The 15,299-nt window shown below is 35.2% G+C and overlaps 1 protein-coding gene across 2 annotated transcripts in view; it reads left to right on the top strand.

Annotated features, from left to right (window-relative positions):
- hiw (MYC binding protein highwire) overlaps positions 1-15,299 on the top strand; it is a 415,280-nt gene that overhangs the window by 348,732 nt on the left and 51,249 nt on the right. For both annotated transcript variants that reach the window (XM_072541008.1, XM_072541007.1), the window contains exons 27-31: positions 2,178-2,354; positions 6,244-6,450; positions 9,820-10,007; positions 10,110-10,393; positions 14,855-15,107. In XM_072541008.1, the coding sequence (XP_072397109.1) occupies positions 2,178-2,354; positions 6,244-6,450; positions 9,820-10,007; positions 10,110-10,393; positions 14,855-15,107 (1,109 nt within the window). The remainder of the gene's footprint in view (positions 1-2,177; positions 2,355-6,243; positions 6,451-9,819; positions 10,008-10,109; positions 10,394-14,854; positions 15,108-15,299) is intronic.

The following is a 15,299-nucleotide window of genomic DNA, read 5'->3' as shown; positions in this document are numbered from 1 at the left end:
TTTAAAAGCGAGATTATTTAACAGTTTGTGTTCTGCTAGGTATTCTGAGCATACGCAGTTATTGTTGCATACATAAGTAAGATGGTTATCTCGAGGATGTGTCCTTCAAAGATTCTATGAACTTACAGAGGAGCTGTTAGTATTTTTTACTTCTGAACAGTCTGAATATGCCAGTTTCCTTAGTGATGACAACTGGCGCACCAAAGTTGCGTTTTTGCACGAAACGTTTTTGTGAAAGCTAGAAAACACCCTCATTTATATTGATAAAATCAGTTCCTTCCAGCAAAAGCTTTTACTGTGGATAAAGAAAGTTGAAAATCAAGCCACGTGGGACGTGTTTCAGTTAACAAACAATTGCAATGTAGAACCAAATCTGTCAGACATTTTTTTGAAAAGCCTTAGTAAACTAATAGGCAATATCAAAAAATATTTTCCCTCCCTCCAGAGCTGGATAGTATCCGGGTACCTCTGTATCTGGATACAATATCTGGATACTTTTTATGTATCCGAAAGCTGTATCCGGATACTTTTTAAATTTTGTATCCGGTATCCGTATCCGTGATCGAATTTTAAAGTATCCGGCATCCGGATACTTTTTTTGATATTCGGCTACTTTTAAATATTTATCGCCCGCCGATAATGCACCTAACGTAGGCACAACACTGCCATTCCTTCAATCCAGATGTGTCTAATATGTTAAATCCCATTTTTCGTACTCGTCACCGTTATAATATATTATTATATAGCTAATGGAGCTTTGTTTTTACCTAATCAGTTATAAATCTTCATAAGTACGTTGTTTAATTAATTACTTACATTTATTTTTTATATTTTCTATATCTCTCTTTTCAAGAACCCCTTTTTGTACCCTGTATAATTAGAAGAAATTATTTTTCGGATTATAATAAAGTACATCTTAATATTTATAATTTTATTTTAGTGTACATGCACATCACATAGTTCTAATACTAATAATTTATGTCCTTCTTAAAAAAGTATCCTTCAAAGTATCCTAGGAAGTATCCGAAAAAAATATCCGAATACTCAAAATGTATTCGGATACAAGTATCCGTATCCGGTATCCGGATACTTGTTTTCAGTATCCGACCCAACTCTGCCTCCCTCGATACGTTATCAATGGACTGGATGCGAAATTCATACATCGAGTCGGCTTATGACACGGCCTTGTTCACTTCTGATGAAGAGGGTGAACTGATAGATATAAAAAACGACCGTGGACTTAAACTTAAATATAGTAAACTAGTTAGAGAAGCAGAGGCTTAGTCAAAACTGCTTAGAAAATCAAAGTTAATGTAGATGTTGCATTATTTTGGATTCCCCTCTTCAATGAATATCTACTGGTCACAAAGAAAGCTATGAATGCAATAATACCGTTTTCAACTTCTTATATCTGTGAATCTACTTTCTCGTCGATGAACACCATCAAGAACAAAAATCGTTCACAGCTAAAATCTTTAGAGGACGACTTGAGGGTGTGCTTGTTGCTTGTCTACAATACGTCCTAGAAAGAATTTAATAATGAAGGGTCATCAAGCATACATATTGCATTAGATATGGTGTCACTATTTTGAATTAGACGAACATTCTCTTTTTTATTATCAACTCGTCTCTTTTAACACAAAATATATGTTTGTGCATTAAAATTTTGTTTTTTTAATTTTCCTAATTAGTTTCCATAATGAGTACCGCATTAACTCAATGAATTATGTTTTAAATTATACTTTTAAAGAAAATAACACAGTAAAAAAATCACATAACAATACATTATGATTATACTCATTATAGAGATTATTTACCCAAGTGTGCCGTGGCTGAACGAGTTTTTAAGTTAGTGTGCCTCGAGCTAAAAAAGGTTGGGAACCGCTGGTATAAAATGTTAATTTCGTTTTTTGACATTTCGTTTTTTGAACACGTTTTCATTTAATGCAATTTTGTTTTCTTTTATGATCATTTTACGCAATTATTTAGTCCATAATAATGAGTAGAAGGGGCTCAACACATCTTATTAAAGGATCTTATTTCCAGTCCCAATTTATGAAAGTCCTCGTTAAGTTGATATTTATTCTCAAACTGTTTTTCTAAATATTTTACTCGTTTAATAATTTTGAATATTACTAGTAATGTATTATTTTAATTTTTATTATTAAAATTTTTAGCCGTTCCAAAACTATTCGTTCGAAGAATTGCGATATACCTCTCCACCAATTAAACGGTCAGGCGAAAATATGTTGGTACGATCCAATTCTGATGGATCTTACAACGCTACATGGACTCCTGCTTCAATTGGCTGCTATTCAATTTTGGTCAATATCGACGGATATGATATGGAAGAGGTAAGTTTATTTTTCGTTTGATACAAAAAATCTAGTTAATTTATTCCAAGACATGTTTCTAAGATCATTGTTAAATGTAAGAAAGACTTTATAATTTATTAAAGGATCATATATTTTTAAATTACATAAAACCTGAGAAACCGCTTAAATTTTCACAATAAATGAACAAAAGGGTAGTGTACAAAAAGGGTGTACATATGTGAAATTATGAATATAATTTCAGTTAATGGGGACTGTATTATATAGGGCTGGTTCAAATAAATTAGGATATGTGGTGAAAGGTTATACAGATTATAGCAAATTAAGTTTATACAAAGTCTTACCAATATTTTTGCTCCACACACTCGCGGTATTGACAGGCTTACACTCGCGGTTGTTTTTTATACGGGGAATCTGTCCGGGTACCGGTTTCTGAACACGTGTTTCGCGGTACTAACACTGAGATCACGAGATAGAGCACATTTTGCGTCTGTACATGATTTAAAACAGTATTTGCGGTATTTTTCGCGCAACTAACAGCAGGAGAAAGATAATTAGTTAGCGGCAGTCAACAGTAGAGAGAACAAGCCTGTCACCAAACGACAGTCAACAGGGGAGAGAGAGCGTCCGTTCTCATCGATAGACAACAGGCAAGAGAGGTACGTTTGTACCAAGCTATAGGTAACAGGCAAGAGAGAGCTTCTTCTCGATAAGCAAAAGGTAAGAGAGAGTATACGGCTCCCAAGCGAGACTTAGCAGACGACAGAGCGAACGACTGTCCCTAGCGACAGTCAACAATCAAGAGCGAGCCTTTCTTTTTGCTATTTTAAAACTCTCTGTATTTCTAAAGGAGGGGAGGTTAAACTGGAATAGGAAGTGTTATCAAGGGTTGGACTAAGGACATGATTTTTCGCATGTGAAAAAATTGAACAGGTGGCTTTTTTGGTTTGGTTATAGTAGATCGGAGCGGGACCCATTTATGAGCCATTCAGACACCTAGACCTCCTAAGACAGGTCCATTGTATCACCGCTATCATACGGAATAGGCCCATAAGGACCTATTCTTGGTTGATCCAGCACTATTAGTAATTGGGACGAACTGAGTCAAGGATCAGAAGTTACCCACTTAGTTTATCCTTTGCGGAGTAGTAAAAGACTCAGACTCGCAGTCAGTGGCGTAACTACAAATCAGGAGACCCAGGGCGGAAGTAACCGAAGAAGCCCCTCTACCCAATATAAGAAAAGGCTAAGACTTACCTCTATATAGAAACTACCTAAATACAACGTGTTTGAAATTTAAAGATAAAATTTATACCTGTGCTATGCTAAAAATTTCTTTTAATTGAATTAACCTGGTTTGGTTTTATTCATTATCCAAATATTTAAGCAAGGGTTAACAGTGATAATACAGAATTATTTTGTTATTATTCATAATTTAATTTATCTCAGAGTTTTTGCTTACAAACATTTTTTTTATTATTTTTATTTATACAAATTGTTTGATTACGTTGTCGAAGTTGATGCTGTTTGCTACTTCACGTTAAATCGAGAGGATTGCCAAACTATTTAGCCGGGTCCGGCTCATCGTGGATCATAAATAGCTTTTTATGAGTTTTAATTTTGAAAAACTCCTTTCATTAGAAGTACATACTGTTCCAAAGACATTTGGAACATATTCCATCAGGTCCATATCAAGAATAAACTGTGCCATCTTCAATGTAGTCCATTTTCTGGCCTCTTCATTTATTCTTGCAGCTTTTATATGCTGACGATGTCTTTTGATTTCATTAACAATTTCTTGCTTATCGAATTCTGTGTCAGAATCATTGAGTAAATACTCGAAAATTTTTCGAATACAGTGTCCATTGTTTACATTCTAGTTTGAAGCTCTGGATGTAGTTTGTCTTAACATTCATACATTTTTTTAGTTTTATCGTCGAGAGATAGTATTTTTGGCTGTTGCTCCAGGCATTATCTTTTTTAAACGTCTCCTACTTTTTTCCAAGGGAGATTCCCATTTCATCACATTTCTCCGAAGCAAACTGGAGAGCCTTCGTGACCAATTCATATCGACTGTCTTCAATAATGACTTGAAAAAGAAACTATTTTATATTGTGTACAAGAGCATAGCTTTATATGCTTAAATTTTTTTTTGTAATTTCCTAATTTTTTATTTGTAATTTTTATGCCAATTTGGAGGCATCACATGTCAGAGGCCCGGGGTGGACCGCCCCCGCCCACTAGTTACGTCACTGCTCACCGTCTTAAGCCCGCCACTCCCGTTTCAACGCCGCAGGACGCTTTGGTCGAATGCTACAAAATTGAACTTATTTGATCGTGTATTTTCACCATTCGACCAAATCGGGGCGATTTGACGGCAGACAAATAAGTCAGTCTGCAGCTAAATCATGATAAAACCGCTAGAAAAAAAGCTGTGAATATTTTGGTTGCTAAAAAGAGTTGGTTGCTAAAAAGAGGTGGTGCGGAAACGTAGAAGGACGTAGAGGCAGAGGACGCTCACCTATCCGATGGTCAGACCAAGTACAGAAAGCCACTGGAGAGACGTTTTCCGAGTCCATGAGAGCAGCCCAAAATCGCAAGAGATGGAGAGAATTGACAGCCCGCATTGTAGGAAATCACGATCCTCAGAAATGAGGAAACGACAAGAGAGAGAGCGAGAGAAAAAGAGTTGGTAAAAAAGAAAATTAATAATTTTCGAACATGTTACAAAAGGGAATTAAAATTATCTGGATATAATCCCAATTTTTATAATAAATGTACGTGACAATATGTATGTCTTTTCAGCAACCAATCTTGGCACCACCTTCTACTTTTCTTGTATTTCTTTCGTTTATACCCACTAAAAGTATATCGTTATCTGAAATGTTTCTGATTCGAAAGTAAAACTCATACTGCAAAATCGGTACATGTGTGTTACCATCCGATTTTCAACATTATTGTACTGTAAATTGCATTCGACAAAATCGTACTGCGCCGTTGGAACGTGAGTGGCGGGCTTTAGAACTGCACGGAGCACATAGTATTACATGATGTAATTCACACAGCGAGAAATATGTCTTTTACAAAACAGCAACCGAACAATCGAATATTGAATGAGTGTTCAAAAAAGTATATGTAAAAATTTTATTTTATTACCAAATGTTTTGATAAATCTTTAACAATGGTGTATTAATTTTTAGACTGCAAAAAATCTTTTTTTACAGCTTTTTTTTATTTTTTAAAAGATAAAGTTTTGTAATTTTACTTCAAATATGGTAAGCTTTTAGTAGGTAAGTGGCTTTTCAATGGTAAGCAAAAAATCGAAAGAATGACATTTTTTACACTAAATTGTTAATAATTAAAAAGACGCCGAAATTCATGCTTAAAATATATAGGATTTCTTTATATAAGCCTATAATAACTAAAAAATTGTCAGATATCTGGATTAGTCACGATCCCCAACAGGGTCTCTTCTTGTCTTATTTCTCTGTACTATACGGAAAATGCCGAAAACTCACAAAATGGAAATTCTTATAAAAATCTAAGAAAAACCAGTGACATATGGAACCAAAGTCAAGAACCAAATGTAAAAATCTTCAGAAATGGTTAGAAATAAGGGAGGAATGAAATCATTCCTGGATGGAACAATGATCTACAGAGAAACCAACAAAATCATACGACAGTTTTGTCATTTAAAAACAAGCAAATTTGACCCCTTTAAAAGAAGATTCTCTATGGTATATTCTAAAGCTAAGATTATTGCAACAAGCATTGTTTACCTTTCTATACAAAGAAAGGCCTACATCAAATGTTAGTTATTAATTTTATTTCGTGTTACTTATTATGAAAAACATATATTCTTAACTTATTTAATAAAACGTTTAACTGAAATACTGTAAATATTTTTCAGATATTTAAAGTTGAAGTAAAGGAGCCACCACAAGGAATGACACCTCCCAACCAAAATTTGTCGAAAAAATCTCAACATCAACCCAGTAAATTAAGAAAATTCGTTGCCAAGAATTCTGCGGGTCTGAGAATTCGAGCGCATCCTTCTTTACAAAGCGAACAAATTGGAATTGTCCATGTTAATGGAACTATCGCTTTTATTGACGAGGTATGAATATGGTTTTTTTGTCTAAATTCTAAAATAGGGTTTTAATTTTTTTAATCCACTTGGTTATTGGTAGTTGTATTTGGAACATTCCACCACATTTGCGGTTTGAATCCTTTAGAATATTATTAGATGTTACGACCAGTTTAGCAGTAGGATTTAAATGGTATGATGCTTCTGTATTTTTTGTTGATCATTATCATAATTCTATAAATCAATATCCAACCGCCTTTGTGGTTATAGCTACCTGTTAAGTAGTACTAAAATATTTGTGGTCACAACTACTTAGGTATACGTTCTGTTAACAAAAGTGTAGTAATCTGATTATGACCATCTAATTTTTGTTGCCTAAACCAAAATAACCGCACAATTATGTTGGTTATTTTTTCCATTTTGGTAACAAATATTACAATATATCTATTTTTGATTAATACATCTTTTGAATTTTTGTTGGATGTTCATGTATCTAGTTCTTCTAAAGTGGTCTTCGTGATTACGAAAACAATGAAATGCTTGCTTCTGCGTTACGGTTTCCTAGAATATTTCTCAGAATCATACCTTACAGAAGCTGGTATTTATTTCCTCTCATCACACAACTAAGGTATTTTAGTTTTCATATTTTTATTTCATTCTTGTCTTTTGTTTCTTCTGAAAATATTTGCAAGATCTGTAACTGTCTTATCATCTACACGATGGTGAAAACTATAATCATTCTTATCATGGTTTTGTGTGAGAGTGGTGAGTGAGTGGCTACTTCTATACCGTATAGTACAATCAGAGTACGATACTAAATGGCTCTGCGTGGCGTTAAAAATGCACTCATAGACCCATAGAGCTTTGCGATGCTCGCTTCGAAGGGGATGAACTCAGTTGACTGGCTCTTGAAGAACAAAATTCATGTGAGTGATGTTTAGAGTAGGGACATACCGTCCCCGGACAGTTAAATCTATATTCATCGACATGTCGTTTAATTTAATAGTTTTAAGTATGTGATTTTCAATTTAAATTCATCCACTACTTGGTGATGCGGTTATTAGCTCCAGTATTACTACTACTAAGTTTACTGAAAATGAAGTGATGAGTCCGATAACGTTCGTTCTGAACAAAAATCAACTATTATAATCAATTAAAAGAATACGAAATTAAACAAAGCAGTTGGTAAGAAGAACAAAAAATGAACTTTGGAAACAGTTTACAAAAAGGATGAAAAGCGAATACGGTACACAAAAACAAATGTGGAGATTAATAAGAAACCAGCGGAAAGAAATAGCAGAATTGAAGGAATACAATAACATGCCAGTAAACGAATGGGAAAGATACCTGACAGAGCTGATTAAAGGAAAGGAAAGTAATAATCAACTCAATAACGTAGCTGAATTAAGACGAAATAGAAATCAGTTTTCAAGAAGTAGAGATAGCATAAATTTACTTAAAAATAGAAAGTCGCCAGGACCAGACGGAATAACCAACGAGCTTCTAAAACACAGAGGAGGAAGTATAACCCTAGAGATGACAAAACTCATACAAAAACTAATATTGCACTGCAAGATACCAGACGCATGGAGAAATAGCATAATGATACCAATGTTCAAGAAAGGAGATAAAGAAGACCCCAACATTTATAGAGGTATAAATCTACTGAACACCGCACTTAAGCTTACCACAAAAGTCCTAACCAACAAAATCAATAAACTAACAACCTTATCAGATGAACAACAAGGATTCAGGTCCGGAAGATCCTGCCTAAACGCCGTATTTTTACTAAGACAAATCATAGAAAAGGCCATCGAGTACAATAAACCAGCATATATATGTTTTATAGACCTGACAAAGGCTTTCGATCGCATTGAAGTCGAAGACGTCTTACATCTACTGTATAAAAGAAACATATCAATCAATATTATACAAAACCATCGAAACCATATACTTCCATAATCGAATACAGGCAAAGATAACACAGTGTATATCAGTACAAAGCGGAAAGCGGAGTCAGACAGGGTGACTCGTTAAGCCCACTTCTCTTTAATATAATAATGGACGAAATAATACAAGCAGTACGTAAAGGTCATGGTTACAGAATGGGGAAGAAAAAAAACAAAAATATTATGTTATGCAGACGACGCCGCATTAATCACCGAGACAGAAGACGAGCTCCAAAGATTAACACACATTTTCAATACAACAGCCAAGAAATACAATATAATAATATCAACAGAAAAAACAAACTGTATGACAACATCTAAATACCCACTACGATGTAAAATCCAAATTGATGGGAAAATAATAAAGCAGGAAGCAAGGTATAGATATCTGGAAATGTATATAACTAGTTACGGAGATGTTGAAGAAGAAGTACGGCCACAAAGCTTAAAAGCAAGTAAAGCGGAAATGAAAATACTTCGTCGAATATCAGGGAAAAGTCTGTTAGATAGGGAGAGAAGCGAAGACATAAGAAGAGCATGCAATAAAAGAAGAGAAGCGAAGACATAAGAAGACATAAATGGATGGGTGACAAAACGGAAACAGAAATGGAACAAACACATTAGTAGAATGGCAGAGGATAGGATAGTACGAATAGCATGAGATAAGTCACCAAATGGACGAAGAAGTATTTTCAGACCAACAAAAAGATGGTGCCATAATTTAAACAACTTAGGAGGCTAATACTGAACAAGAAACAGGCTTTAAAGCCTACATATAAGAAGCAAGAAGAAAAAGATAATCCATTTGGAATTGTTGATTTAATTTTTTTAATTAAATATATACCAATTAGTAAAGAAATTTTCACTTCAATGTAAAAGTTTTTTAAAGAAAAGTGTGTTGTGCGTCATTTTTTTATACGTATTTATAATTATCTGTTTGACAACGTATTCAGTACCATATAGAGTCACCAATTCAGCATTGCGGCGCCTTCTCCACCTTCCTGCCAAATCATCTTTTGAGGGCCAAATATCATTCCGAGAACCTTCCTTTCAAATACTAACAATTTATTTATTTCCCGCTGATGTCCATGTTTCACTTCCATGTGTAACAATTGGATGAATAATTGACATGGACATGTACAGTCTTAATTTAGATTGTCTTTTTAGCAGCTTAGATCTTAATAATGATGATAGGAAGCATAATGCTCTATTCGCCACAGCTATCCTTGCTAAGACTCCTTTTTTTTATGTGATTGTCATCTTTGATTACCGCCCCCCATAAACTCTTTTACTACTTCTAAGTTTTGGTCATTAATAGTTATGTTCTGCCTAAGTCTGATCTTTATTTTTTACCTGACATTATTTATATTTCATTTTTTTTTGATTTTAAATTTTATGATCCAATTGTGTAATATTTTTAGTACTAAAAAGACCAACTACATATTTTCAGATACACAATGACGATGGTGTATGGCTTCGACTGTCAGTGGAAACCATAAAGCAGTACTGCAACATGAGTATAACAGAAGCGTGGTGCTTACAGTACAATCAACACCTAGGCAAAACTCTTCTCTTACCCGTCGAAGAACCAAAAACTACGCTTGACTCGGTGAGGAAAGCACCAGAGCCTCAAGACAGGTAAAAGCAAAATAGTAAATAGTCAATAACGTTTATTTTTAAGATGTTTACGTCTTAAATTACTTTTGTAGTTTTTGAAAAATTTATATATTTTTATTTCAGACATAAAACACCAAATTTGAATATTAACTACCAAGTAATTAAATGTGGAGCTTCTGGCCATAACGTTCGCAGTCGACCAAGTTTTAAAGCCACGCCGGTCGGAATGTTGGCACTCGGAAACAGAATCGGGATATCGGAATACACCGTAAACTCAGATGGATGTTGGGTGAAACTAGATAAACCGACAAAAGAAAAGTATTGCTTCAGCGCAGAAACCGAGGCTTGGTCGTTAGCAGTTGGTCACAACAACGTGTTATATCTTGGGAATGTTAACGATTGTGAAGGTAATTTTTTGAAAATCTAAAATCTAGAAAGATCTTAGATCTTAGATTTTTTTTGTACCATATAATGTTCTAAAGATAAAATATTATTAGATTTATTCCATGATCTCCAATTTTGGACAAGTTTCCCAATATCATTTCAGTTATTACTTTGGCTTTTTTTAAGTATTTTAGTTTTTTGATTGGCTTGAATTGGTCTAAAATTATTAGTTTGTCCATTTTCTTTTTTAATATGAGGTTGAATGCTCGAATTTTTCAAGTTCATTTTGTTTTTGTTATAAATTTTTGAAATATTTATCAGTTATAATTAAATAGTTGTCAGTCTTAATCCATGAGTTCTTTAAGGCAATATTGGAAGAGTAAGGTCAAACACAGACAAGGCGGCGTGCGCCGCGTCTGCGGCCGCGGCGGCGTTGAAAGCGGTCTCTCGTCTATGGTAAAATTATGTTGTGCAATGTGCAACACAGACGAGTCGTCGTTTGTCAGTTCGCCGCGTCGGCCGGCCCGTGGCCGATGCTGAGTACCATGCGCTGTCGGCGGTTTTATGACTTCTGGCGGCACATCAGTAATAGATAATATATTATATCTCGTGCTTCAACACAGACGTGTGACTGTTTTGCAATGGTTTTATTTGATTACTTTTGTGAGTGTTTGCCAAATTTTGTATATATTATTGAAGTTATCTCTCTCTTGTCGTTTCCTCATTGCTGAGGATCGTGATTTCCTACAATGCGGGCTGTCAATTCTCTCCATCTCTTGCGATTTTGGGCTGCTCTCATGGACTCGGAAAACGTCTCTCCAGTGGCTTTCTGTACTTGATCTGACCATCGGATAGGTGAGCGTCCTCTGCCTCTACGTCCTTCTACGTTTCCGCACACAATTAGTCTTTCTAAGTTGTCATTGTCTCTTCTCGCAATGTGGCCAAAAAACTTTAAAACATTTGCAAGACACTGAGAGGAGAGTCTGGTCTGAATGTTTAGCTCTTCGAGAATCGACTGATTGGATCTGTGCTCCGTCCACGAGACGCGTAGCATTCGTCTCCAGCACCACATTTCGAATGCGTCAATCCTTTTCCTATCCTCTGATTTTATTGTCCATGTTTCGGCACCGTAACTGAAGATTGAAAAAATGAGTGTCCGTACCAGTCTCATTTTGAGTTTTTTGGATAAAGAGCGGTCCTTCCATATTTTTGACAGTCGACTCATCGCGTTCTTGGCCATCCCTATTCTTCTGCGAATTTCCGTATGGGAGGAGGCTGTATTGCTTAAGGAAGATCCTAGATACGTGAACTCGTCTACTTTCTCGAATTGATTTAGGGCGCCTGTTGTTTGGAGGATATTCGCGTGGTCCACAATCATGATTTTTGTTTTCTGATTATTAATCTTGAGCCCACACTTGTTGCTTTCGGTTTCTACTCTCTTTATCAGTCTCGACATCTCCTCTTCAGATGTTGCTATCAGTGTTGTATCGTCTGCGAATCTTAAGTTTGAGATCTTTTTTCCTGCAATGGAGATGCCGCCTCTCCATCCATCGAGTGCGTTCCTCATTATGTATTCTCCATATAAATTGAACAGGTCTGGAGATAGTATGCACCCTTGTCGTACACCTCTGCTGGTTTTGAAGGTATCAGATTGCTGGTTTTCAAGTGTTTTTCAAGGTTTTCAATTGAAGTTATAGACATTGATAAATTAATTACCGAAATTCACACACGGCCAACAATTTGGGATATGCGCTAAAATGAATATTCGAAAAAAATAAAGATAAAACATGCTTGGGAAGAGGTTACCCACAGTTTTATTTCGGAAGATGCTTTTCTGGGCCATCTTTAATTTCGTTAACTAACGTGTAAAACATTCCTTTATTTTTTCATTCATTTACTATATGATGTATCCAATACCTGCGTTTCTTCTTCTTCTTTGATCTAATATGAAGTAAACTTGAACTTATTAGGAAAAGCAAATCGTCACTTTCACTAGATGATTCTAGAGATATCATCATAAAATTCTACGTCCAAAACTCGACTAAATTTTACAACAACGAATACAATGGCAAAACTACTGAAACTGTTAAACCGCCTCATGTGTTTTAAGCAGCGCGGCAGCCGACGAGGTACAGACGCGGCGCAAACCGCCCTGTCTGTGTTTAACCTTAATTGCTTGAATATTTTGATTGTTTATTGTGTCTTATAAATCTATAGAGGACACAATACCGCACGAACTCCTAAAGTACGGAGGACCAGATCTGAACAACTACTAAATATAATCCATAAAATAATCCAAGTCAAACCATAACCCAGTGTCAACCCAAAATATGACATCAGGCTACTCAAAGACCAACACACAGAACAGAGTGTAAAACAGTATATATATAGCAAATTGAATACCGTTATTGAAACTGATTTAATAGACCAGGAGCTTGAAAAATTGCATAGAGTTTTACAGGACATACAAGAAAAAATCCTCAAACCATCAAAAATTAAGAAAAAATCGTCGATGACAAATGAGATTCTAGATATGATGGAAGAGATGCGAAATGTCAAAGATCAGGACACGAGATTATACAAAAGAATAGACAAAGAGACAAAAAAAGCAACCAGAATGGCTAAGGACACACAGCTAAGAGAACAATGTGCGGAAATACCGCTATTACAACAGAAACAAGATTCATTCAATATGCACAAAAAAATTAAAGAAGCTGCAGGCTTATACAAGCCTAGAAGAGTTGGATGTTTGGCAGACTACCAAGATAATCCACTACTAAGTGTGAAAGAGAGACTAGACACTTGCAAGAAATATGTGGAAGTAACATTTGCAGATGAAAGGCAGATTTCCATTAAAGACATAGAATGCCAAACAGGACCCCCAATTCCCATTGAAGAAGTCACGGCAGCTATTAGAAAAATTAAGGATGGTAAAACTATGGGGCCTGACAAATTTCATACAAAATTCCTGAAACTTATGGACGAACAAGGAATAAAATGGATAACGACTATATTTAACAAAATACATATAACTCGAAATATTCCCCAAAGCTAGTTAAAGTCGACCTTCGTAACTATACCAAAAAAACTAAATGCAAAAACATGCGAATACTACAAAATAATTAGCCTAATGAGTCACTTAATTAAAACGTTTTTAAAAGTAACACATAACAGAATATCTAAAAAAAAGTGTCTTAAATCGTTCATTGACATCGATGCTCCTCAGAAATGAGCTATTAAACGTTAGACAAGTTAATGTGAGTTCACAAATAGTTAGACGAAGATCAAAAGAAGCAAACTTAAAGCCTAGACGCCCCGCCAAAGTTCCATGTCTCCTTCAAAATCATAAAGCTCGTCGTTTGGAATTTGCAAGAACACATATTTAGTGGAATATCGACAACTGGAAAAACGTTCTTTTCACTGATGAGACCAGAATCCTATTATGGAAGCCAGATGGTCAAATCTACCTCTACAGAAGAGTTGAAGAACGATTCGCCAGCTGCAATCTCGCCCAGACTGTTAGTTTTGGAGTTGAAGGTATAATTCTGTGGGAAGGTATTAGTTGGGAGTTACGTACCGCATTTGTGTAAGTGATTGGATGGATGACTGGTAATTCTTACGTTTAAAACATCCTGCAAGATCATGTTTTGTCATATGGTGGTTACATTGGATATGAAAGATTCACGTTAATGCACGATAATGCTCGACCACATGCTGCTGCTATAGTGAGTAATTATCTTGATGAGTTTCAAATTCGAAGATTGGATTGGCCACCGTTTAGCCCGGATTTAAATCCAATAGAGCACATGTGGGATCACCTAAAGCGCAGCATACGACAAAGAAATCCCGTTCCAAATACGATAGAGCAGCTTCGGCTTGCTGCACAGGATGAATGGAATGCAATTTCCCAAGGATATGTCCAAAATTTACTTTCAAGCATGCTGAGAAAGATGCAAGCAGTAATAAGAGCTAGAGAGGGAAATACTCGTTACTAATCATGCACTTCTTTCAGTTAAAACGACTTGTTTAAGCAATTTAAATTATCATTTAAGTTTAGAGTAAAATAACCTTATTTACCTAATATTAAACATTTATTTTTTTTTGCAATTTTCTCCGCATAAAAACTTAAAATTGTTTATTAAACATTGTTAAAATAAACTCTATTTTACAATAAACGACTTGATTGACCAGAATTTATTTTGAAAAAACAAAAATTAGAAAATTCCAAAATATTCGATATTTTTGTCCATGAGTGTATCTAGTCCCGGTTATCGAAGTTAGCAAGGAACGGTAGTTACCGTTGATTTCTAAACACCGTGATTAAATCACCGGTAGTGAAATCACGTCTCATCCCTAGGCCAATTAATGCTTACCAAAGCTAAACAATAAAAAAGAAAAAATCCTTTATGTATATTTATCATTGCTCATATTATTTTTGTCACATTGCTTAAATATTTGTTTTTAAACAATTAATAATGTTACAGGTAGCCCCAAATTGACTTCTGACGATAGCTCACGAAAACAAAAAAGGGGATTCAACTTTTCATTAAAGTCCAACGAAGCAAATTTTTTATTTTCCGGATCAAGTTCGATTGAATCTGACGAACTTTTGCCTACGAATCCGTTTATATTCGGCGAGGGGGCCCAACCGGAGTATACAAAGACACCGAAAAAGGAGAAGAAAGAAGGTAAATTAAGTAGTTTGCCGAAGTGGTTCAAAGGAGACGATATAAAAAGGTAAGTTTTTTACGCAGAACAATATTAATTCTGGTCCTGAAACCGTTTTATTTACAAACTGAAACTTACAAACAAGATTTTGGATTAGTCATGGGTTCATCCTTATCTCCATTATTAGCAGTTATTTACATGGAGGAGTTCGAACAAAACATTGTGAAATCAAATTTAATTATTCATTTTTTTTAAATCATT

The sequence above is a fragment of the Diabrotica undecimpunctata genome, chromosome 8, assembly GCF_040954645.1.
Source record: "Diabrotica undecimpunctata isolate CICGRU chromosome 8, icDiaUnde3, whole genome shotgun sequence".
NCBI lineage: Eukaryota > Metazoa > Arthropoda > Insecta > Coleoptera > Chrysomelidae > Diabrotica > Diabrotica undecimpunctata.
The sequence above is the reverse complement of the archived record's forward strand: the minus strand, read 5'-3'. Positions and strand labels throughout refer to the sequence as shown.